Source organism: Camelus ferus, chromosome 16 (assembly GCF_009834535.1).
Source record: "Camelus ferus isolate YT-003-E chromosome 16, BCGSAC_Cfer_1.0, whole genome shotgun sequence".
NCBI classification, from domain to species: Eukaryota; Metazoa; Chordata; class Mammalia; order Artiodactyla; family Camelidae; genus Camelus; species Camelus ferus.
This window is the reverse complement of record NC_045711.1, coordinates 33,980,993-34,004,498: the sequence shown is the minus strand read 5'-3', so window position 1 is coordinate 34,004,498 and position 23,506 is coordinate 33,980,993. Positions and strand designations below refer to the sequence as shown.

Sequence of the window (23,506 nt, the reverse complement as noted above, 5' to 3'; positions counted from 1 at the left end):
CCAAGTGGTTGTCATCACTCTTCTCCTGGAAGTCTTCTCAACTAACCTTATGTTGACAGCATACTTTATTCTTTTGAGAATCAATTTGTAGTAATTACTGAAATAGAAATGTAAGGATGAAAATGTATTAATATAACGAATTATATGTGTGTATGTGTTACAATCCTGATTGTGCGAATACGCTCCCATATGGATAATTCAAAAAGGTAGATGATTATAAAACCTTTTAAAAGTTTATCCTTGGATATTACATTTGATATGATGGAGAAAACTTGTGTTCTCAGAATTCACTTCGCATCTTCCTCCCGAAAAGTAGAGTGAGGATATATGTATATATACATTTTTCCCCCTTTCTGACGCTAGGAAAATCTGACTATAGAAGCTGGAAAACTGCCCTTTCCTCTTCCTGCTTCCTCAAGTATCCTGGCCATTAGCTCTACAGTGGAACTAAATACTGTTAATTCTTAAAGTGAGTCAAGATTTTTCCTGTCTTACAACTTAAGGGAAATTGGGGAACCTGGTAGAGGATTCCAGCACTGAAAGGCGGATCAAACGTAACGTCCCCCACTTTCTTACCGGCCTGCACGTGTGTCAGCTCCTCCTCCGGGGCGAAACTCCGCCCGCCGGTTCCCTACTCCGCAGAGCCCTGCCCCACGCAGCTGAGCCCAGGCACCGCCCCACCCGCCTCCGTCTTTTCCCGCCCAGACTCTGCGCCTTCCGGAAGGGGCGTGGCCCCGTAGGAAGTTCTCGCGTTAGGGGAAGGTAGAGATTTCCGCTTCCGGTGTCATGGACGGTTCCTGGTCTGAAGGTGTGCCCGCCGCCGTCGGCGGGAAGAGGCAGCAGTTCGGGAGCCGGTTCCTGAGCGATCCGGCGCGCGTCTTCCACCACAATGCCTGGTAACCGCCCTCCCCCTCGCCTGGCCTGCGGCTCGGCCTCTGTCCTGCGGCCGCGGGCGCTCCGAGAAGCCCCTGACTGCCAGCCACGAGTCCAGCTGCCCTGCTCGAGGCGCTCTCCTCTCACGGGAGAGGCCCTCCTGGGCCAGCAGCTCACCTTCCCCAGAGGGAACCTGAGGCCTCTAAGCTGCCCGTTTGATTTTCCCAGGGACAACGTGAAGTGGTCGGAAGAGCAGGCCGCGGCGGCCGAGAGTAGAGTCCAGGAGAACAGTACCCAGCGGGTGTGCCAGGAGAAGCAAGGTGCGCCTAGGTGGGCCCCGAATAGTATCGACAGCCAGCTTATTGCTGGACGCGCGTTCTCAGAGAGGCCAGAGAACCGAGGCTGCCAAGAGTCCTTGTTACTGAACTGATACAGAACTCGCGGGTAGAACGGGAGGGGGAGGGGATGGGCAACGATGGAAAAGGGCTACACCTTAAAATCTTGTTAGAACAGAGAGTGTTCTAGTTTTGGTGTTTTGCTTGGAAGAAGGTAACTGTATCTTGAAAGTTTTTTCCAGTGACTCAAGTTTTTGGTTATGTTAATTAGACATTAATACGGCTGACCTATGGCAACCGTGTGGTCACATGATTGTCTTAGAGGAGTACTTTCTACATTATTACACTTTGCCTGAGGAAATGTTGCCACTGAAGCTAGATATGAGTGATCAGATTGTAAATATTGGGGGGTTGGTGGCTAATGGCTGGTGAATTTACATCTTTTTCTTGTGTGATGGCTATGAGGATTTAGGGCTTCTGCCAAGGAAAGATGGATGAAGAAAAGTGGAAATAAGACTGGTCAAAGAAAAAGAGGCCTCTTCTGGAGAGGTGGATGCTTTCATTGCAAAATAACCCAAGTATAGCTAGGACTGGTTGGGCCTCTGTCCTAAATGACAATTGAAGGTAGGACTAGAAATTGAAGAGTAGTAACCACTAAAAGGGTTCTGTATAACAATGAGAAGATTCCAGTTACAAAATGTTCACCTTACATAGTTTGACAAAGACTAGGTCAAAGTAAGTTAAAGTTGAAAGGGATTTTGAAAATCATGTAGTCCAATATCCTCTTTTTACAGTTAAAGAAACTTGGACCACAGGACATTAATTGCCTCACCCAGAGGTAAGCAGTTAGTAGCAGTGGTGGAACTAAATCCAATTTCTTAGGTTTTTATTCATCCTCCTACACTAGTCAAGGCCTTGTGTTAGCAGAGAGCAGAAAGCTGAAATTAAGTTATAAACCATTGTTATCTCAATAAAAAAATAGTAATTTTTTAAAAAGAAAACAAATCTAAGACTGCCTTGATCATGTTAAACAACAACTTTCTTTTAAACAGTCCATACTTATTTAGTCTCTCCTGTACCCTATCATCAAATCTTCTCGTTTGAAGACATTTTTCCCTCTTGGCAGCATTGTCTATGTTCCTTTTAGCTTTGTGTCAATTTTTAGTGTCTATTAGTAGCATTGAATTCATTTTTGGGCTCCTCATTTTAAAGAACCACAGACAGGAAGCTTACTTTAAAGATGAGCAACATATATTGTAACCATTGAGTTCATATGGGGAGTAACTGAAGAACCTGGGACATCTAACTTGTAAAAGAGGATTTAGAAGGAGAAATAACTGCCCTCATACAAAAGAGTTGTTCTACATAGCTCTGAGAAATAGTAGGACCTTTTGACCAGAAGTGATTAGACAGATTTTTTTCTTAATGTTAGGATTTTCTAATAGATAAGGGCCATCCAAAGATGTGGGAGAACTGATAGGTAGTAAGTTGCCTGGCAGAGGTTGGACTCTGGAAGGACGAGATAGAGAGCAAATTCAGGTGTGGTAGGCAGTCAGACTAAACGACCTCCAGCTCTGAGACTGTGGCTCTACCTGAATATAACTTTCAGTATAAAACTCGGTGAAGCAAGATGCTGCTCGACATTAGATACAAGTAAAATATTGACAGGTGGATCTTACAGTTCTTTCTTAAATATTTACAGTTGATTATGAGATCAATGCCCACAAATACTGGAACGACTTCTACAAAATCCATGAAAATAGGTTTTTCAAGGATAGACATTGGCTTTTTACTGAATTCCCAGAGCTGGCACCTAGCCAAAACCAAAAGGATTTGCTCTCAGAGAACAAGAGGAGTGAAGTACCTGAATGTAGAAGAAGTGAGGATGGACCTGGTTTAACAACAGAACAGCACGGATGTTCTTCAGACAGCCTTGGTGGACATAAAACACAGCTGCCTCCTGTGGAGGAGAATGTAACTCAGACACTCAGTCACCTGGAAATCTGTGCTGATGAGTTTCCTGGAGCCTCAGCCACTTACCGAATACTCGAGGTAACCTCCCTTTATTGTCCTGATAGTGAGGTTAGTGAAGCTGTCGTATTATGCACATGGGGTGGCATAGAGAGGCTGACCATAAAAGTAACTTCTCTCTGATTAAGCTGGCTAGACTTGACCTTATCTTGGTCTGGAATCACCTCCATTTTTGAACTAATGGAATGCTCTAGATACAGGCCAGCTATGGTGGTCATGGTAAACAAAGCTCACCTGAGGTACTTCAGAAAGTTGTAGCATGGTGCGCTACCTGCCATCTGGAAAAGAGTCCCAGGTCACAAGACAACTTCTGTTACTTCTCTTCTAATACACTTGTAGAGGTTAGTTGACATGATGCTACTCAGGTGTGGGAGAAATCATGTCCTCTCAGTTTGCATGGTGGGGCAGAGGCGAGGCTAGGCCTGGAAAAACATCTAGGGTGGGCACTGTAGCAGAAGTTCACAAATAGTGACTGCACATGCCACTGGAAGCCAATTAGCTTTGGGGCTGACTGAGTCCTATAACATGACCTTTTACTAGTCCCTTACTCTCCCCAAGCAGAATGGGACTTCTCTACCTCTTTCTGCCTCATAGCTAGGGGTGTTAGTTGAGATAATGTATGTAAAATTGCTAAGGATAGTGTCTGGCACACAGTAAGCCCTTAGTAACAGTCACTGTTTTTGTTATTAGCACACCTAGCACTGTACTTAGGACAGTGTAACTATGGTCCCCTTTTCATGAATTTTTCCAATAACATTATAGCAGAGTTCAGTAAGAAGATAAGTTGTCTACAGGAGCATTTGTCAAAACGCAGAAAGTAAAAGCAACCCATGCCCTTTTTTCCAGACCAGCTTCCTCCTGCTAATGAAAACCCATGCTCTCATCCTTTATGGCTGACTCTTCAAGGGTTCCTGAGGTCAAGATCAGGGAATGTCATGGTACTATTTAGGAATATAATTAGGCAAGATTATCTATTGTTGATTATTTATCTAGCTTCAGGTAGTTTATTCCTTGGAAAGTTCTGTGATTAATAGTTCATTTCTGTCTACAGGTTGGTTGTGGTGTGGGAAACACAGTCTTTCCAATTTTACAAACTAACAAGTAAGTTTGTTGTGACGTTTGACTCTGACAGCAAAGAAGAGCGAAGTAGGGGGTTATTTCTCAAAACTCTTACTACATCAAACTGTTAACAGTGGTTTTTGGGAGCCAGACTGGTAACAGTGGTTATTGGGAGCTGTGGGTTACAGGAGATTAAATGTTTACGTCATCCATTTATGAATTGTTTTGATTTAATGTGATTTATAAGTTACTTTTGTCAGATAAATTAGTGGGTTTTAAACCTGTTACATTGTTAATATTTGATGCCTTTGATATTTTAACAGGAAAGAGAATAGACCTAATCCAGCTTGTAATCTTAATTGTTCTGCTGGTTTTTTTCTGCCCATTTCAGTGACCCAAGACTCTTTGTTTACTGTTGTGATTTTTCTTCCACAGCTGTAGAACTGGTCCAGGTAAGTGCAGTGGCTCCTATCATTGATTTTCACTGATTAAAGAGGAAAGGGTCTGCTAAAAATCAAGATCTCTAACTATCTTCTTATTGTACTTGGTCTAAAAGTAAAAGATGCACTGAAACAGCCTGGAGTAGAGGAAAGGGCCAGATGTGAACACAGAATTTGCCGCTTGCTTGCTGTGAAACTTTGGGAAGGTCTCTTGACCTCCCCAAACTCATGTTTTAAAGATTGAAATAACTCAGGGTTCTTTGAGTTACAAGTTAGAGAAACTTCTATAATTAAAGGGAATGTCATAGAACTCAAGAGAGTATTGTATATCCAGGACTAAAAGGCAGGCCTGAAAGGCCAGCTGGCTGGCTGGTGAGATGTTGCTGCCCCCTTCTATCACAGCACCTCCATCAAGTTCACAGTGTCTTGCCTCTCATTGCCCATTTACCTTTTGCTTTGTTTTTCCTTTGCAGACCAGCTTTCTCTAGTAGGTTTTTCCTGGTTTTGCACATGACTCCAACATACTTGCCCCTCCCAGTCCTTTACAAGTTCCCCTGTTCAGATGGTATCAGAACCTCCTATCCCAATTCCAAAATCTCCAGACAGTCAGGTTGACACAACCCAGCTAATAATCTACTTGCCCTCTTTAAATTAGGCCAGTGAGGAACAAAGTCATGTTTTTGGGAAAGAGAGATATGAATGTGTCTGTTACAATCACATATGGTGCTCCTAGCACAGGAGCTCGGAATTGGTAGCTTTGTCTTTCTGGAATTATTCTTATGAACCTACACCAGATGAATATTGAGGCTTATCTTTAGTTAATTTTATGATAATAAAACATAGGTTAAATCTTCTACATCTGAAGAAATAGAGTTCCCTGGAGAATTCTGTGATCTGTATAATGTGTTGTAGTTGGGAGTTGTTTTAAATCATTTGCTTTTCATTATGTTTTGTTTCTCTCATGAGGTTTCTCTTTTCCCTTTCTGTCATTTACCTTCCTGATTATTTTCTGGTCCTGGGATCTAACTATGTCAAAATAAAAACTAAAATTAGAGGAATCAGGAATGTTCCGTTTAAAAACTACCAGTTAGATTCCACAGGCTCTTCTCTGGAGTAATTCCTTATTCTTACTCCTTGGGTGAGAACGTTTGCCATTAATGGCAGGAACTGTATCCTTCAGTGGGAAGTAGCAGGGATTACATTTAAAGCAAGATAGCTTTTCCTGAGGCTCTCTAACCAGTGTCCTCTAACCAGTGTCCTCTCTTCCAATCTGCAGACAAATTCAGCATATGACCCTTCTCGGTGTTTTGCCTTTGTTCACGATCTGTGTGATGAAGAAAAGAGTTACCCAGTGCCCGGGAATAGTCTTGATGTCATCATCCTCATATTTGTTCTCTCGGCAATTGTTCCAGACAAGTAAATTTTAGATCCCTTAACTAGTAGCATAGCAAAAACAAAGCTTTGATCTCAGGAACCTTGATATCAGAGTTAGGCCCTAAATAAAAAGGATTTTATTAATGTTCTGATAGACAGGAAGAAGCCATTTCACCGTACGTGATAGGAGCTTCTCAATCATTTTTCTAAATTTGTTTTGAAGTCTAACTGCTGTTCCAGCCTCTTAAACTCTAAACCTTTGCTTGTTGACTGCAGCAGTTGGTTTTTCTTTTCGTTGCTATGGTTTAACATCCCCAAAGAATTGGGGGGGTCCTTCTTAGTGGGTATGTGGAGAAATTCCTCACTGATGATCGCATAGCATGGTGTTCTAGAATTGTGGGTGCCACAGCTGCATCCCTTTAATGGGCTTTTAAAATGCTTTAAATAAAACAGGCTTTATTAAAAGCACAAAATTTACAGTGAAGCATAACTCAGGTATTCTCTGATATTTAAGTTCTTTGGAAAACTGTAGTACAGGAGGATTCCGTAAAATCAAGAGTAGCTAAGGAAAGTCAATTTCTTTACCATAAAAGATACCACTAAAGCCTCTAGATATAGACACCAAGTCGTCCTGATGAAATACTGTCTCAAGGAAGCAATATCAGTCAGGAGGTGGCAGGGGTGGTGGGGATGATAGACTTTCTCTAGCTGGCATTTCCCCGGAATAGCATTGAGTCATTTGACCTGAGAGGGATAGTATGAGTGCGAAGTAAAGGCAGATGGAGGACGCCCAAACAGCCTGGCATGGTTTTAAACATTAATAACTACAGAAGTTTACATGCTGCAAACTTTAAAAAACTGATAGACTAAAACAAAATATTAAAAATTTATTATTAAATAATTAAATAAATAGACTCAGTATTTCAAATGGTTTTTGTAAGTTTGAAGCATATATACTTCTGCAGTGGTTAAAGCTGAAACCTGCACTGAGATTCTATATATGGAAAGTGCAGTTAGAAATGTAAAAGCACTCTGCCCATAGTACTTATTTGCATATAGACTGTATCACCATGTAAATTGTAAGTTCTTGAGGTTTGGTCTGCATTTAACAAATGGAAAGATAAAGTCTGCATTCAGAGAACTTGGGCCCAGTGGGACAGGCAGATGAGTCCACTAGCATACCCCACACTGGGTGGTCAGGGGTCCACTCAGGGATTCATGGGAGCCTGGGGCAGGGGTAGCTTCCCCACAAGGAGTGGAAAGTGAGCCAGGCAGAAAGCAGATAACCTCCCACACTGAAGACGCAGCTTATCTTTGGGCCTCTTCATACTGAAGGCACTGGATCAAAGCCACAGTTGTGAGCAGGCATTAGAAGACAGACACATCAGAGGCTTGGACATGGCTTGGGTTGTAACTGAAACAAAAGTAGAGGAGCTAAGATTTCAGGGCTCTGTGTCAGGGTTAGGAAGTCCACTGGCTTTTCAGCATATAATGCAGGGAGAAGGAACCCTGTCCTTAAAGAGACCTGATCTTCATTCCCTGCTGCCGCACAGGATGCAGAAGGCTATCAACAGGTTGAGCAAGCTTCTGAAGCCTGGAGGGGTGATGCTTCTGCGAGATTATGGCCGCTATGACATGGCTCAGCTTCGGTTTAAAAAAGGTATTTTCCCACTATAGTTGAAGCAGTGGCTTTGCCATCAGAGTAGTCATACAAATAAGTAGAACAAAACAGAAACTCTAGAATTAGATAACTCAATATATAAAGTCATTTAATACATAGTAAGGGTGGTATGCTTTTGGAGACTCATATAATCTATTAGGGAGATCTTTTTTAGAAAAAGTCATTTGATTACATAAATAGTTTTAAGTGTGGTATGGCAAAAGATACCATTAAAAAGTTAAAAGACAAATGATGGATTGAGGACAAGTACTTTCAGTTAATAGAACAGATGAAGACTTAATATCTATGCTCTTCAAACGGGGCTGTTGGCAAATTGATAAGGGGAAAGATCAGTGACCCACCCAAAAAACAGACAAGAAGTGCTTGAGTTGATTTACTGAAGCGCATATCCAGATGGCCAAAAACAAAACGTCAAGAAAATAATAGCAAGGAGATACTAGTTCTTAAACCTATTACTGGCTGATTCAAAGAAAGAGATACGTTCCTCTGTTATTGGTAGAAATAGGAACTGTTAATGCCCTTTTCTTAGCACCCTGGTGTTACCTATTCAGTTCAACAATCCTTTGGGGAATTATTCAAGAACCAACACATCATATGTGTATAATAAGCAAAAAACAAGCACTGCCTCTGGACAGGGCAATGTTGTGCATGTCGTGAGGTGGAGCCCATTCCATTGTTCTCTGAGGGGTTTCCATTCTATATCAGCAAGTGAGAAAAGCAATGTGCAGATCAGCATTTTAAACATAATCCTGTGTATAACAGTAGCTGGAGGAAAATAAGTAAAATTATTTTGATACTCAAAAGGTTTAGGGGGGTGGGTATAGCTCAAGCTGTAGAGCGCATGCTTAGCATGCACAAGGTCCTGGGTTCAATCCCCAGTACCTCCCCCAAATATAAATAAATAAACACAATTACCTACCACCCATAAAGAAAACAAAAATCATTTAAAAAAATTTTTAAAAAAACCAAAAAGATGTAGAAGGATTATGTCAGAATGTTAAATTGACAAGATCAAGGGGCTTAGCAGCAGAAGGGGAATTGTGGTCATGATAAAAACAGTATCCATGTGGTCATATTTATGAATGTGCATGTGGACACATGGAGAGACATGCAAAAGGACAATCACTGAAATGGGAATAGTGGCTGTCCTGGGTTCCTTAAACTTAGCTATATTCCTTTAAAAAACAAACAAACAAACATGTTTTTAAAGGGGGCAAAATGCTATTTAGAAAGTTTTTGGTTTTGCTTTTAAACAAAATATATGTATTGTATTTAATCCAGAAAGAAACAAGTTGTTTTTATCATGAAACAACTTTAGAACAGCGGCTGATAATTGCCTGTGTTCGCTAACACTGAAGTTTGATTATTCCCCTTGGGCTCCTCTTCTTCAAAGCACCATTCATTTGTAGGCAAGAAATTGCAGATTCCTACAAAGTGTAATCCATGAAAGGATCTGTTCTCTGCCCAAGAAATTGATATCTTGATGCATATTTGATTGGCAGTGAAATTTAAAGAAGTGCTTTTGAAGTGTCTCTGGTCTACCCCATCACCCTGCAGGTCAGTGTCTGTCTGAAAATTTCTATGTGAGAGGTGATGGCACCAGAGTTTACTTCTTCACGCAAGGTATGAAAGCCTCATCTTTGTTTATACTGACAGCCCCCACAACACCAGATAAATGTTGCTCAAGGTGCTTTCAGAGGAGAAATCATCTGACCCCTCCTACCTTTTGCAGCTTCTTCCCTTCCCCACCCCTCACCCCTACTCTCAGCCAACCTGAACCACTCACTGTTCTCCAGATAAGCTCAGCCTATCCAAGCCTTCTGCTCCCCACTTTGCTCTTCTGCTCGCTCCCCTTCCTCTCTGTCACTTTATCTAAAACAGGAAACCTGTCTATTTTGCAAGACTCCACTGCAGCTGTTTCAGCCTCTAAGCTGAGTTGTACCTTAGGTGCACCTGAGATAGCGTAAACTCATTGCTCCCATCAGCTGAGTCTTAGAGAAGCTCTCCCTGTGGATTCCAGCCCTTCACACACGGTTGGCCTTCCCCTACCTTGCTGTTACCAAGCTACTACTGCATTTATAACTAAACAATGCTGTCCAAGCCACTTAAACCCTATAAATAAGGACATAATCTCAGAGCCCTGTTTAACATGGCAGATGGTAGACACGGGAAAATATGTAAACATCTCTTTTCCAAACTAGATGAACTGGACACACTTTTCACTACTGCTGGACTGGAAAAGGTTCAGAACCTGGTGGATCGCCGGTTGCAAGTGAATCGGGGGAAACAACTGACAATGTACCGAGTTTGGATTCAGTGCAAATATCGCAAACCTGTTCTATCCAACACCAGCTGAGAGGCACCTGCTCCTGACATGCGGGTTCATTGAAGCTTTTTAAAAGAACATCTACAAACAGGCTTTGAACCTAGGAAAAAACGTTTTTTATCAAGAGTCTAACCATTTTGCTTCACATTTGTAAAGCCCTGTGTTACATACTTTTCTCAAGTTTTTTCTATCTTGGAGATCTCAAAGAATCTTGCCACTTTGTAATTTAATAAGTGAAACATTATTTATGGAAATCAGTTTCTTTCCATGCTTAAGTATTATATATGATAAAATAAATGACTAAGTTGCATTAAATTATTTGGGGATTCAAATACCTGGACTAATCAATTGATGCACACAAAGATGAACAAAGGTCTCGTGCAGTGGTTGGGGAAGCAAGTTGGGAAGAATCATCTGTATTTGGATGTTTTCCTGACTCAAAAAGAAAAAAAAAAGCATCAAAATATGGTGTCCTTGTTAATTATTTGGTCATGGTCTCCGCTTAACCTTAGTTCCATAGAATTATAAGCACTGTTCCCCTAAGTAACCCATGTCTAAAAAATTGAAAAGATCTTCCCTTTTAGCAAATTGTCTCTTTTTTTGTGTGCCATTAAATGCTTGACAAAAAAGGAATTGAGAGAAATTTTAGCCATTTCACTTCTGAATGTGATCATTTCATCAGTGTTAGTTTTTTGCTGTGATGGTCCACGAGTTATATGATGTATTCTTAATTTTTACCAAATTAAGAATTTTCATTTCTTCATTCCTACATGTTGAATTTTTTAATGCAAACTTAAATATTCTCATAATTGTTTCAGTTATGAGAATGTGATAAGACAAGCAATTTTTTTAATGATTCCAAACTTAACAGTGAAGTATAGTACCAGGAGTATTACAATAGTCAGCTTCTTTCTGAATCATTTTTAAGAGTAAGTTGCAATGTGATATCCCAACACTACTCTATATTTTATAATGTTAAATTCCTGTAGCTGAAGATGTTCTGTATCACCAAATATATGCACCAGAAGTAGAAATTTACATGGAAGCACTACCATCCACAGATAACCAAGTTTTCCCAACAGTCCCACTAATATACTTTGATCATTTGAAAAAAAACAAAAACAAAAACAAAAAACTCTTGTGCTGCACTTGGTAGTCATGTCCCAGTCTCCTTTAGTCTAAAACAATCCTTCAGGTTTGTTTTCATGACCTTGACATTTGAAGATTACAGGCTATTTTGCAGATTTTCCTCAAGTTGGGTTTGTTGATGCTTCATCATGATTTAGTTCAAGTTATGTATTTTGGGCAGGAATATCAGAAGTGATGCTGTCGCATCTTAACACAGTAGGTACATGAATTTGAAGTACCCTGTTGGTGGTGTTAACCTTAATCACTTAAAATTGAGATTGTGCCTCCTGGGTTTCTCCATTGGAAAGTTACTGAGAAGTATTCTGTAGGATAGTACTTTGAGACTAAATATCTCATTCTTCATTAAACTTCATCCTTAGTTTCAGCATCTTTTGCTGTTTCTTGGCCGAATTACTACCACAATGGTAGCCAAGTAGTGTTTTCAAATCCCACATTCCTTCTGCACTTACTGATTGGCATTCTGCCATAAGAAAGGCTTTTTTTTTTCTCCACATTTACTTAACTTAATTTGTATTCATGGAGTTCTGTTTTAATCAATGATTATAGTACATTACTCTCACTCTATATTTTGATGCTCATGTTGTCCCTGATTTGGCCAGTGGGAGTCCCTTCAAATGCTTCTGTGACCTTTTGACACATGCAGGGGCTCAGGCTTTATAACTAAGCCCAAAGCACAAGGCAGATGCTGGGAAGGGGAAGAAAAATTGTTCCTGTTGTGATGAATGCTTCAGAGATGCCAAAGGGAGGTCTTTTATGGGTCATTTAATGTATTTGTTCTTCATTTCAAAAGACAAATGAAATATTCCAGTACATAAAGCACAAGTTGTTCCAGGCTCGTCTTGTATGTTCTCTGCCCCAGTCTGAACTAGCCATTATCTCCCATAGGGTTCCAGTTCTTTTAGTGGAGAAAGGTATTTAGAAACCAGCGTAAGTGTGCTCATTGCCCTTGGGGTGTTCTGTTCCCAGTCCCCCTTAGTGGTTAGAACTCAGGGATATATGTATGTATATATAACTTGCATCTATATTTTTATACTTCAGTACATATTGAAAACCATCAGTTCAGACCAGTACCTTTCATTCCAACCCAATACCACAGGATTTATTCTAGTTTTTATTCTTTCTCTCTATACATGTTCCCTTTTCCAACAATCCCAAACTCCCATGATCCTCAATATATCAGGCCAGTCTCCTCATACATAACCATTCTTTTGTCACTACACATGGATGCCCTCTCACTTCTCTTGGGCTCTGACACCACACGCCTCCAGCCACTGTTTCCACCATTTCCTCACAAAAACACCCTCCTCACCCTGCCCTGGATCCGACACCCCACAGGGCTGCCACCACCCCCACCACTACCCCTCTGCCCCTGCACTAACACCTACCCTGCTTGGCTTCACCTGCTGAATTTTAAAAGGTGGGAGGGAAGGAGGAAGGGAGTTTCCATCTTTTCCTTGTAATGAATTTATTTAAATCTAAAAGACTGAGTCACTGAAATGTATTTCATTTGTCTTTTGAAATGGAGAACAGATACATTAAATGATCCACTAAAGACCTTCCTTTGACATCTCTGAAGCATTTCAAAGCAACAGAAACAGTCTATTCCATCTTCCTAGCATCTGCCTTGGGCTTTGGGCTTAGGTATGAAAGTTGAGCCTTTTCCTGCCCCCTGCTAAGCCCTGTGACTTTTTATCTGTCAAGTCAACTTGAACTCCGTTAAGGACTTGGATAATTTTTTCAGCCTTGAAATCAGTAATTATGGGCAATTAAACATGGTCCAGGTAGATTAAAGTATGACCTCGGCGCTGCTCATAAAACAAAGATTACCTGGACTATCAGTCTGACTCCAAATGGTATCTTTATACTCTTAATGCAAGAAGAGTGCTGTGCTGGCTGGGAAGGTAGTTCCACATGTGAAACTGCTCAGGAAGTTGTGTGGTTTAGATTGGAGTCTAATAGAGAACTGTTTCTGAAACTGACTGATCTTCCTAAGTGGTGTTAATTTGGCTGAGGAGATAAATTCAATGTTGTTTGAAAAATAAGAGGCAGTTTAATTTGAGACAGGTGCACTGGAGCTATTGGAGAGGAGCCGTGTTCCTGAAGGCGGTGGCCAGGGTCACAGTATAACTCTGTCACCTGGAAAGCATAGGTTCTTACACCTCGGAAGTGATTCACTTCTGGATTTTGTGTGCTTCATCTTGAGCCTGGCCTCTGTGAATGCTTCAAACTTATGCTTTGCAATGGGTCTGCTACCTGCCTTCACGTGAGTTCATACTCTCTTGGGCTCTGGCTGGGAAATTAGGGCCTTGGAAACTTAGTAGGAAAAGGAAAATCTAATGTACTAAGACATCCTGCTTTTCTCTAACTGATTTCCTCTCTTTGCTTAAAGACACTACTTTAGTAGTAGTGGGGACTTCTATCTGTGGCTTGAAAGATGAGCTCAGGACAAACAGCTTCTTTCACTCTATTCACAAAAGGCCTGTTCTTTGGTTTGTGGCTGCAGCTGCTATTTTCAGAGCTGGGCTGCATCGATGCGTTGCACATTTTTATGTGCTTCTTAATTTCATATGCAGGGTGATTTGGGAACCTGGGTTGAGAGGTGGAAGGAGTGCTGGTGAATTTTGCAAGTAAAAACACTGAAATGGTACATCACTGCCACCTCAGTTTATTCCAATGAATTTCTGTGTTCAAGATTGGACATCGTCTCTTTTTTTTAACTTTTTTTTTTAATTGAAGTCAGTTTACAACGTTGTATTGATTTCTGGTATACAGCATAATGTTTTAGTCATACATATACATATATTCTTTTTCATTATAGGTTACTACAAGATTTTGAAAATAGTTCCCTGTGCTATACAGAAGAAATTTTTTAAATCTATTTTATATATAGTAGTTAATATCTGCAAATCCCAAACTCTTAATTTATCCCTTTCCACCCTCTTCCCCACCACCCCCATCTCCACCCTCCTGGTAACCATAAGTTTGTTTTCTATGTCTTTGAGTCTGTTTCTGTTTCATAAATAAGTTCATTTATGTCTTTTTTCAGATTCCACATGTAAGTAATATGGTATTTTTCTTTCTCTTTCTGGCTTACTTCACTTGGAATGACAATTTCCAGGTCCATCCATGTTGCTGTAAATGGTATTATTTTATTTTTTTGTGTGGCTGAGTAGTATTCCATTGTAGAAACATACCACAATTTCTTCATCCAGTCATCTGTCGATGGACATTTAGATTGTTTCCATGTCTTGGCTATTGTAAATAGTGCTGCTATGAACATTGGGGTGTGTTTATCTTTTCGAGTTATAATTCCCTCTAGATGTATGCCCAGGAGTAGGATTGTTGGGTTATATGGTAACTCATTTTTAGTTTTTTGAGGAATCTCTATACTGTTTTCCATAGTAGCTGCACCAAACTATATTCCCACCAACAGCGTAGGAGGGTTCCCTTTTCTCCACACCCTTTCCAGCATTTAACCAGTTGTCTCTTGACTGTAGTCAGTGAAGTGCACTTCATGACCAAGTTACAGGACACATAGCCACAGTTAGATTCCATGCTCCACTGGGGGGACCCCAAGACATAGGAGCCAGGAGACTTGACCAGGGGTTCAACTTGTCATCTTCACCTTGAGGTAAGCCCCAAGTTGCATTCAATCATTGGTTCCCTGCCTTCCTGTATCTGAGTTTGAATTTCTCCATTAAAACTTAAAATATCCTTAGAAGGAGCCATACTGTAAAGCTTTATCAGCAATAGCATGTTAGAGAAACACCTCCGGGGGAGGAGAGGACTGGAGAAAGCCCTCCCATACCGTGCTGCCACGGAGCCCCCCTCGCCCTCCTTGGCCTTGCTTCCCATTACTCAACGTTTATTACATGATTAAGGCTGACGCTCAGTGGAGCTCACTAAATGATGAATTCCTTGGAGGAACTTTGTATTCTCAACATTTAGCAGAGTAGCAAGCACCTGGCCCATGGTTGTGCAAAGTACATGAGGACTGAATGGCTAAAGAGCTGCTTCCTGCTCTTCCCCTACCTCCAACAGGCACACACTGACACACAGTTTTATTTAACACCTGAAGGCTGTGATGTACAGGGCAAGTAGCAGCAGCTCAACCTGGCTTCAAGAAGAAAACTAATCGTGGAAGGACACAGAGTGTCTCATGGACCCCCAGGCAGCAATGTAGAGGGAAGGGGCCTCAGGGGAGGAGAGGGAAGTGTGTACTCACCAGCACTCCCCAGTCTGTCCAGGGACCTTCCCTGCTCCTTGGTCCACTTGTCTCTGTAATATGCGTGTGTGTGTGTGTACACATGCACGCACATTTAGGAGTGAACGGTGCCAGAATGGGTTTACAAACCAAGCAGAATTCCCAAAAGGCATCCACAGAGCACCATTAGAGGGGAGCAGGGAGGGGCCCTCTGAGATTCTGAGATTGGGTTAGGGGGCAGCAGAGAAGACCTGGAGGAAGTGAATCCTGTCATGGGTTGTCTAGAGGCAGAGCCTTCAAGGCAGAAGGAGCAGCCACTGCAAAGCCCTAGGACCACGGTAGACTCCCGTGCTCTCCACCCCAAAGCCTGGGCAACACTGCATCACAAACAGAAGCTTATGGGACCATTCGCTGCTCATTCATGTAATAAATGTATCTGCCTTTAGCACATTTTAATAAGAGTTATTACCCAAATGCACTCAAATTCATGAGTTAAGGATGATTACTTTCTCCTTCAGACCCTCAGGTTCAGGATTCAGATTCTTCTCGGTTCCTTTAGCAACTATCAAAATTATGAAGTCAGCCCAAAACACAAGAGTCTGGTACACAAACCAGTTATTGATCTGTGATCTGAGACATAACGGACAAGCCAAGGGGATCTCCCCAGGAAAGGAAGCTGCTTGAGAAACTGAAGATCAGAAGTTCTTAAGAATACACCAGAGCCTAGGAGTTGGGGGCACCAAGAGAGGCTTCTGTCAAGCCCTGTCTGCCTTGAGTCCCCCACCAGCACCAATGAAGCACCTGCTGAGCAGACCTGTAGTAACGCTACGTGGCATTTGTTTAGACCTTAATAAGGTATTTTAAAAAGCTTTTCATATGTTTAATCCTCACAGCACCCCTTTGAAGTATAATTATCTCCTTTTTACAGATGAGGAAATCTAAAGTTCAGGGTTTACCAAGGTCACACGTCTAGTGTTAATCGTAAGGTAATTAGCCTAAGATTAAGGAGGGGTGGTTTGATATAAATGATATTTGACATAATATAGGGGTTTAAACATGCTTGGCTCCAACTGTGCCTGCCCAGGGACACATCACACCTGCTCAGAGGTTAACCCTGAGGAAGACTGAGGGAGGCTCTGGTCCCACCCCAACCCCAAGCCTCCCAAGGGAAAAGAGAACACTGCAACTCTCAGAAGTGTATTATAGCTGTCAAAAGCCCATGAAATCAGCTACATAAATTCTGTTGGTTTTGCAACATTGTACAATTTGCAACATTTTTTATCAAAATATAAAATTTTAATCTACCACCTTTACCCTGTGTGTGGGTGTCCTGCCTGTGAGGCTCAGCTCAGCCTGGGGTGAAGAAAGGATCCAGATTCTACACCTCATCTTCCCAGAGTCTCTGCCAGGCTGGGGCCAGTGTCGTGGGCTGTGTCATGTTGAGTGGCACTGGGCCTGGCCCTCAGAAGGGCCCATGCCAGCTTCAATGTTCTGCTGTCCCCATCTTGAAATTCTTAACAATTTTTTAGCAAGGGGCCCCACAAATTGTGCAGCCAGTCCTGCTGCTGGCTTTTTCTCTCCTTCCTCCCTCTTTCTCCTTCCTTAGAAAAGCACTCTCTCTTGACTTACTTATCTCTTCCCATCTCAGCTGATCCTTGACTGCCCAGGCTTGGGCCTTCTCACCCAGGGCAGGACCCACTACCAGCCTGGGCTCTTCCTGTCTTTCCAAGCCCCTCTCCCTCTCCTGTCTGGAAGATGGGCCTTCCCGATGTGCCAAGACTGGACCCCTGATGACTCATGGCTCTTGCTGGAAGGGCCCTTCACATACCCAATTTCCTCGTGGCTTGCCTTGTCCTCATTCAAGGCTCCCCACTCTGAGACCCCTTTCCTGCTGATGCCCTTGACCAGTGTCACCACCGCCCCTCAGAGCCCTCCTACGCCCCCACTGACTCTTTATTATGCGGCTTTATCTTCTTTATGACATACGGAACTATTCTCACTTGTTTTTTGTCTGCCTTCTGCCTCTAGACTATAAGCTTCTTGGGTTCAAAAGACTCTGTCTACTTTGTTCACAGTTGTATCCTCAGTATCTAAAATGGTGTCTGGCTATTATTTGGTGCTCAATAAATACACACTGGGTGGGCGAGTACATAGAATGCCACCCAGGTGCTGGGTCCATGTAGAGATAAAGCATCAAAGTGAGGAAAAGTCAAGTTCTGGCATCTTATCAAGCAAGAAGTGGGGCTAGAAGTGGAAGCCCAAGCCAATAGCCCAGGGCCTGTGGAAGTTGCCCCCTAAGGGTTTCTCAGGAGCCATGCACAAGTGGGGAAGAGTAGGGAGTGAGAGCCCATAAGGGAGCAAAGCTGCCCAGCTCCCTGAAGGAGGAGGCCCCCTCAGGGCGGTTTCAAGGTGCAGAATGAGTTTGAGGGAAGCCAGAGCCTCACAGTATGAAGAGTTTGCAACAGAGGGAAAGAGCTGATTCACTTTGAATGTTTAAGTGCCACCCACACTTGGATAATTTCCAAATCCATGTCACGAGCTAAGGATCTCACTTAAGCCTTGAACTAGTTTATCTAAATACTTCCCAATGTCTCTCTCCCCTAGAAGGCCTGCAGGCACCTAAAACTCAGTCTGTGCAAACTAACTCCTGAGAGCAAAGACAGGGGTTAAAATCCTGGAGTCACCATTTCGTTTGTTCTTTGCATCATCTTGACCCCTACCAGAGTCCTCTGATTCTCAGTTTCCTTGACTATCCATTGTGTATAAACAAAATAATCCTGCAGCCCTAACAGCACCCATAAGTCAATCCTGACTCCTCGCACAGAACAGCTTTGAATGGCAATCTCTGGGGGCTACTCTGTATTTACAAGACTCATTTGTGTAAGACACACTTCATCATATGTTTGTTGCGTATTTAGCAGCTATATAGATGGCATGTCTCTTGGCAACTTCTTGCCTGGAGAGAGTAACCATGTGTTATTGAGTGAATCTTGATAAGACTGTAGTAGGAAGCACTAATTTGCATTTCTTCTCTAAGGTCTTAAAGAGCAGTGAAGGAAGATAAAACCTTTGGGCTTTCAGTGAGTTTCAGGTTGTTGCCTTTGGTCAAGGTCAGCTTCTCAATGAGGCACAGGGCACATTCTCCTTTGTGGTGCAGTGACTTGAGCCCTCAACACTTGAGGGACCCTTGAAAATGTTTTAATTTTGATTTATTTTAAAAGCAGGATAAAAAAGTGATCATGAAGGCAGCCTAGATTATATTTGTTTTCACACCAATGTTTGTTTAAAAAAAATTTTTTTTTTCTTTAATGGAGGAAAAAGCCCATGACCATGAAATCAAAAGTGGCCAGGGCCCATGCAAGTCACAGTGTGACCAGGCCTTTAGGAGGCAACAGCCTCCCAGATGGAGGGGCAGAGTTGATGGAGGTAGATGTGGGTGAACCCCTCACTCTATCTTCCCCCTCTGCCCAACTCACTCTGTCTCAGGGAAACATATTTGTGGAGACAATTGTGTCAAGTCTCTAGCATTTCTATATGCATCTAACTGGGACAAGTAGAAGTGGGTGAGGAGTTTGGAATGGTGGCATCTATAGCATTGAGAAACAAAACAGCATTTTTACATTTATCCTTATGGATATGATTTCTATACATTGCATTTTCCTGGAGCACAGAAAGGCAGGACTTGTCGGGAGGATGGCACAGAGTAGGTGACCCTCGGGCAGGGGCTTGGAAGGTGAAGAGTTTTACAAGCTGGATAGGGATGGGAATGATGGTGTCTGGCCAAAGGAATGAATTTCACAGACTCATTTACGGGGGAAGAGCAGCAAACGGACAGGATCCTGGTTGTTCTGGAAGAATGGTGCAAGGCACAGTTCTGAGTGTCTCGGGAGAATCAGAAATGTCTTCGTCAATTCCTCCCAGACAGCTTGGAGACCAGACCACAAATGCCATGCTGAGGAGTTGGGGCTTTATCTTGCGGGTAGCAGACGGCCAGTGCAGAAACTGAAAAGAGAAAAACAGAATAATTACATGGACATTTAAGAAAGTTTCCCCAGCAGATTATTCGGAGAGATAATCACAGAGCATAGAAGTGTGTAACTGGTCCGCCTTCCCAAGCCTCCAATTAGAAAGGGAACCAGTGCGGTGCCTGGCAGCCATGTTTCTGCTCATGTTCTCTGGCCACAGATGATTGGACGAGAGTGTGCACGTGACATCGGCTAAGCCAATCAGAGCCCCTCCCGGGAGGTTGCCTGGAGAGGGCGGTAGGAGCCCGGGGCGGTCTGCCGCCATGCCGGCGGAGGAGAGGGCAGCCATTGAGACCCAGGCAGAGGCGAGAGCCAGGACGAACAAAAGCCCTCAGGTGGGAAAGCCCCCGCTTCGAGGAGCTAAAGGGAAGCCAGGGTCTGGTCACTAGAAAGAATGGTGAGGAGCCTGGAGAGAGCCAGGGCTAGACCTCCAAGGCCTCATAAACCCTGCTGAGTTGGAATGTTTTCTCATTACAATGAGAAGCTGTTGGAGAGTTTTAAGAGAGGGAGTGGCCCGACCTGAATGACAATTTTAAAACATGAGCTCTGCTGGAAAATGGGCTGTAGGGGTGGGGCAAGGGTAATGAACAGTTTGGAGGCTCCGCGCTATGCAGGCCGCCCATTATGGACCAGAAGTCCGAGGAGGCAGGGAGGATGGAGGGAGCGGGAATCCAGACGGGACCCAGTGGTTGGGGGGGCTGGTGAGAGAAGGGTGGACTCAGGACAGATGGTAAGTGAGGGTAATACTGTTACTGAGACGGGAGAGAAGGGAAGACGTCAAGACCTTCTTTTGGACATAAGTTTGGGGTTGTTGAGGGCACGTCGCAGGGGAGATACTGAGAAGAACGCAATGGGTACATCAGTCTGGAGTTGGGGGGACAGTCTGGGATAGACAGCCTCGGGTGCTGGAAATGTGGGTAGCAGCGGCATGAAGATGGTGTTAAAGCCAGGGCCCCCGGTGAGACCACCTCCTGGGAGCTGGAGAGGAGGGGCCCAGCACAAAGGCCTGGGGTCCCTCAACATTCAGAGGACTTGTAGAGGGGAAGGAGGGAGGACACTGGACGTGTGGTGACCCAGAAGCCCAGAGGAGACTGCCCAGTGTGAGTCCCTGCTGAGGCCAGAGAAGGACCCCTTAGATTTGGTAATGAAGTCACCCTGCACTTGGACACACTGGGTAGACTGCTGGATCTGGAAGTTAAATTGGAGTGGGTATCTTCCTTGACTGAAACCTGGATTAAAAAGTATCTATGCAGGACCTTTGAGGGGCAAATGAGAAAATCTGAAAATGGACTTCAGATTATTGTATCAGCATTTAACTTCTTGGTGTGATGGTGCTCTGTGTTTATGGAAGAGAGAAGCCTGGTTCTTAGGTATTTAGGGGTGAAGGAGCAGGACGCCTGAAACTTTCCAGGGTTTCAACAACAGACTAAACATATGTACGTGCATATATTGATATATATAAAACATAAATATATCTATTTTGTATATATAAATTATATTGCTGTTGTATATAGGTGTGTATTAGAGATAGAGCATATGTAGCAAAATGCTAACTGGAAAATCTAGGTGGAGGGTATTTTAATACTTCTTCAACTTTTCTGCAGGCTCAAATTTTTCTCCCCAAAATGGGGAAAAAATTAGAATGAAGGGCAGGTGATGAGGAAATGGTAACAGCAAAGTTTTCAAGGAGGGAAATGGTAAAGTAGCTGGAGGGAAACATGAGGTCGAGGAAGGGTCGTATACAAAAATTTTTTAAAGAGAGCAAGTGTATATGTTCACAGGAATGTTCCCATGGAAAGGGAGAGGTTGATGAAGTAAGAAAGGGGTGAGAGGTGCGGGACGGAGTCCTTGAGAAGGCCTGTGGGTGGCCCTGGGCTTGGAGGGGACACTGCGCTGCGGTGCTGCACTGGGCCGTGGAGTCATGGGTTGGGGCATCCACGTCTGATGGCTTCCTTTTTCTTCACGAGGTAGCATCTGAGGCTCTTGGCTGACAAGAGTCAGGAGGGCAAGTAGTTGTTTCAAGCAGATTGGGGCACAGAGCCAAGAAAAAACTGGCAAATTTGTTGTTTTGTGTTTAAGATCTGAATGGAGATTATTCATCGGCTTAGGGAAGGAGCCAGCAGAGGAGAGCTTTAAGTCCTTACACCTCTGCTACTTGGTTTTTCCATCTGTAACATGAGGCTGTTGAACTGGGGGCTCTCAAAGGACCCTGCAAACTCCTGTTAACTCAGGGTCCTCATGACACTTGATGGGGAGCTTTTACTGAATAGCATGTGTTTGGTGGTTTAAGGATTAAAGATGGCTAGTAAAAGTTGGACTCTTGCCCAAGAGGTTTCTAATTGAGGGTAAAAACCAAAAGATACAGAGAGATACTTGAAAGGAAGACTGTTTAAGGCTTGAGGGCACCCCTGGGGGAGCAAGAGGGTGGCCCAGAGGTCACTGGGGCTCTGAGATGCCTTGACGATGACTGGGTAAACGCAGTACGAGATCCCTTTGAGAGAAAATTCTGCTGTCTCCCGGCTCTCACTGAAGCTGGCATCGCACAGCGTGAAATGAAACAGCACATTAATGTGATTAACACTGAATAAACCTCCATGTGTGAGCAAATATAGCATGAAGTGGGTTCAGGAATTTTAAAATATCTATTATTAAAGACAGCCTGCAGGGCTGCAGTGGCATCTGATGACAAGCCAGAGGCTGCTACCGGCATCTTACATCCCCGCAGTCCTTTCCTTGGGCAAAGTGCGTTTGCAGGCTTCTATGCTACTGCTCTCTCCTGATCCTTCCAGGGGGATTATCACCACTACCCGTTTCATAGATGAAGAAACTTAAGAGCTTTGTCACCAGTAGGTTTCTAAGATGGTTGAAGGAAGAGACCACGGGTATCACCATCAGCTCCCCAGTGGCTGGCAGAGCATCAGGGAAAGGGAACGAGCCTCTCAGCCCCTGAGAACCAGCCCGGCGAGCCACGTGTGCTGTGCTGGGACGTCCACGTCTGGCGTGCTTTTCAGCCAGGCGCTGTGCTGAAAGCTTTACGCAGATGGTCTCACTTAGTCTTGATGACAACCCTTGGCTGTTGGTATTATTAACCCCAAGAGGAAACTGAGGGCAGACAGGTTAAATAACTTGCCAGAGGTCACCCAGCAGAATCAGGACGCAAGCTCAAATTTGTCTGAACTGAAGCATGTGCTCCTGACTGCTGAGCTGGACGTTGTCTTCCAGGAGAGCACGTGTGCTCTTTTGGAATTGTTGCAGCCACTGTGCCTGAAAGTGGTTAGCACAGTGCTGAGCACAGGTAATAGGCCATCACCAATGTCGTGACTGTTGACTGAGGGGCTGACAGTCTGAACGGATGAATGAGTAGAGCTGTGAATTCCTGTCTTGTGGGGTCTTTCTCTTCAAATTGAAGATTTCCCCAAAGCTTATGAATGCTCAATCTAATTAAGGCAAAAAGGCATCAGAGAATTGCTGGGCCTTTCCTTTATTAACTGTCAAGTCCAATCTGTAGGCTGTTTACGTGCCAAGGTCAGAGATCAGTCTTTAGCTGCTCTCCTTTCATTCATCTGGCAAAGCCCAGAACATAAAGTTTATTGATGCAAAACTGATTGGCAGGCAGGGGTAATGAGGTGGCAGGGACAGGGAATATCAGAAGGAGTTCTAAGCCACTCGGGTCAGTCCTGCTCCTTTGCCGTGCTAACTTCCTGTGCTCCAGGTTGCTGGATCATAGCTCATAGCTTTCCACACCATGGTCAGGATGAGCAGCAAATGCCTGGACCTTGAGAAGTGTTCACAGAGCTCATCAAGATGGGGAGGAGAAGGAGTCCTTTCTCCTCGTTTTGTCTGTTAGTTTGGAAAGGAGAGAGAGAGAGAGAGACACACAGGAGGTTAGGTATGGATGGTCTTGAAACTTCACAGATCAAAGGAATTCCGGTGTAAGCCTCCATCAGACAGGCCTGGGAATTAGGAAGAGGGAGGTCATTGTTACACCTGCAGCCTTCGGCCAGCCCAG

At 43.5% G+C, this 23,506-nt stretch overlaps 1 protein-coding gene across 2 annotated transcripts; it reads left to right on the top strand.

Moving 5' to 3' along the window:
• The first annotated feature begins 741 nt into the window (after positions 1-741).
• On the top strand, positions 742-10,588 carry METTL2A (methyltransferase like 2A). Of its 2 annotated transcripts, XM_032457163.1 has the most exons (9): positions 743-896; positions 1,102-1,193; positions 2,911-3,260; positions 4,291-4,340; positions 4,690-4,750; positions 6,015-6,154; positions 7,666-7,772; positions 9,351-9,416; positions 9,995-10,588. In XM_032457163.1, exons 1-9 carry the CDS (start codon positions 787-789, stop codon positions 10,147-10,149), a joined length of 1,131 nt encoding a protein of 376 aa, XP_032313054.1. In that variant the 5' UTR covers positions 743-786; the 3' UTR covers positions 10,150-10,588. The 2 variants fall into 2 exon arrangements, with proteins under 2 accessions (XP_032313053.1, XP_032313054.1); XM_032457162.1 differs by having other exon boundaries at positions 742-896; positions 9,351-10,137.
• Positions 10,589-23,506: the final 12,918 nt, after the last annotated feature.

Bases quoted from the DNA above. Each gene is read 5' to 3' on its own strand.
- METTL2A (XM_032457162.1), top strand. From the start codon at position 787: ATGGACGGTTCCTGGTCTGAAGGTGTGCCCGCCGCCGTCGGCGGGAAG. The intron at 897-1,101 runs GTAACCGCCCTC...TGATTTTCCCAG, and splicing joins GTCTTCCACCACAATGCCTG to GGACAACGTGAAGTGGTCGG. The intron at 6,155-7,665 runs GTAAATTTTAGA...GCTGCCGCACAG, and splicing joins TCGGCAATTGTTCCAGACAA to GATGCAGAAGGCTATCAACA.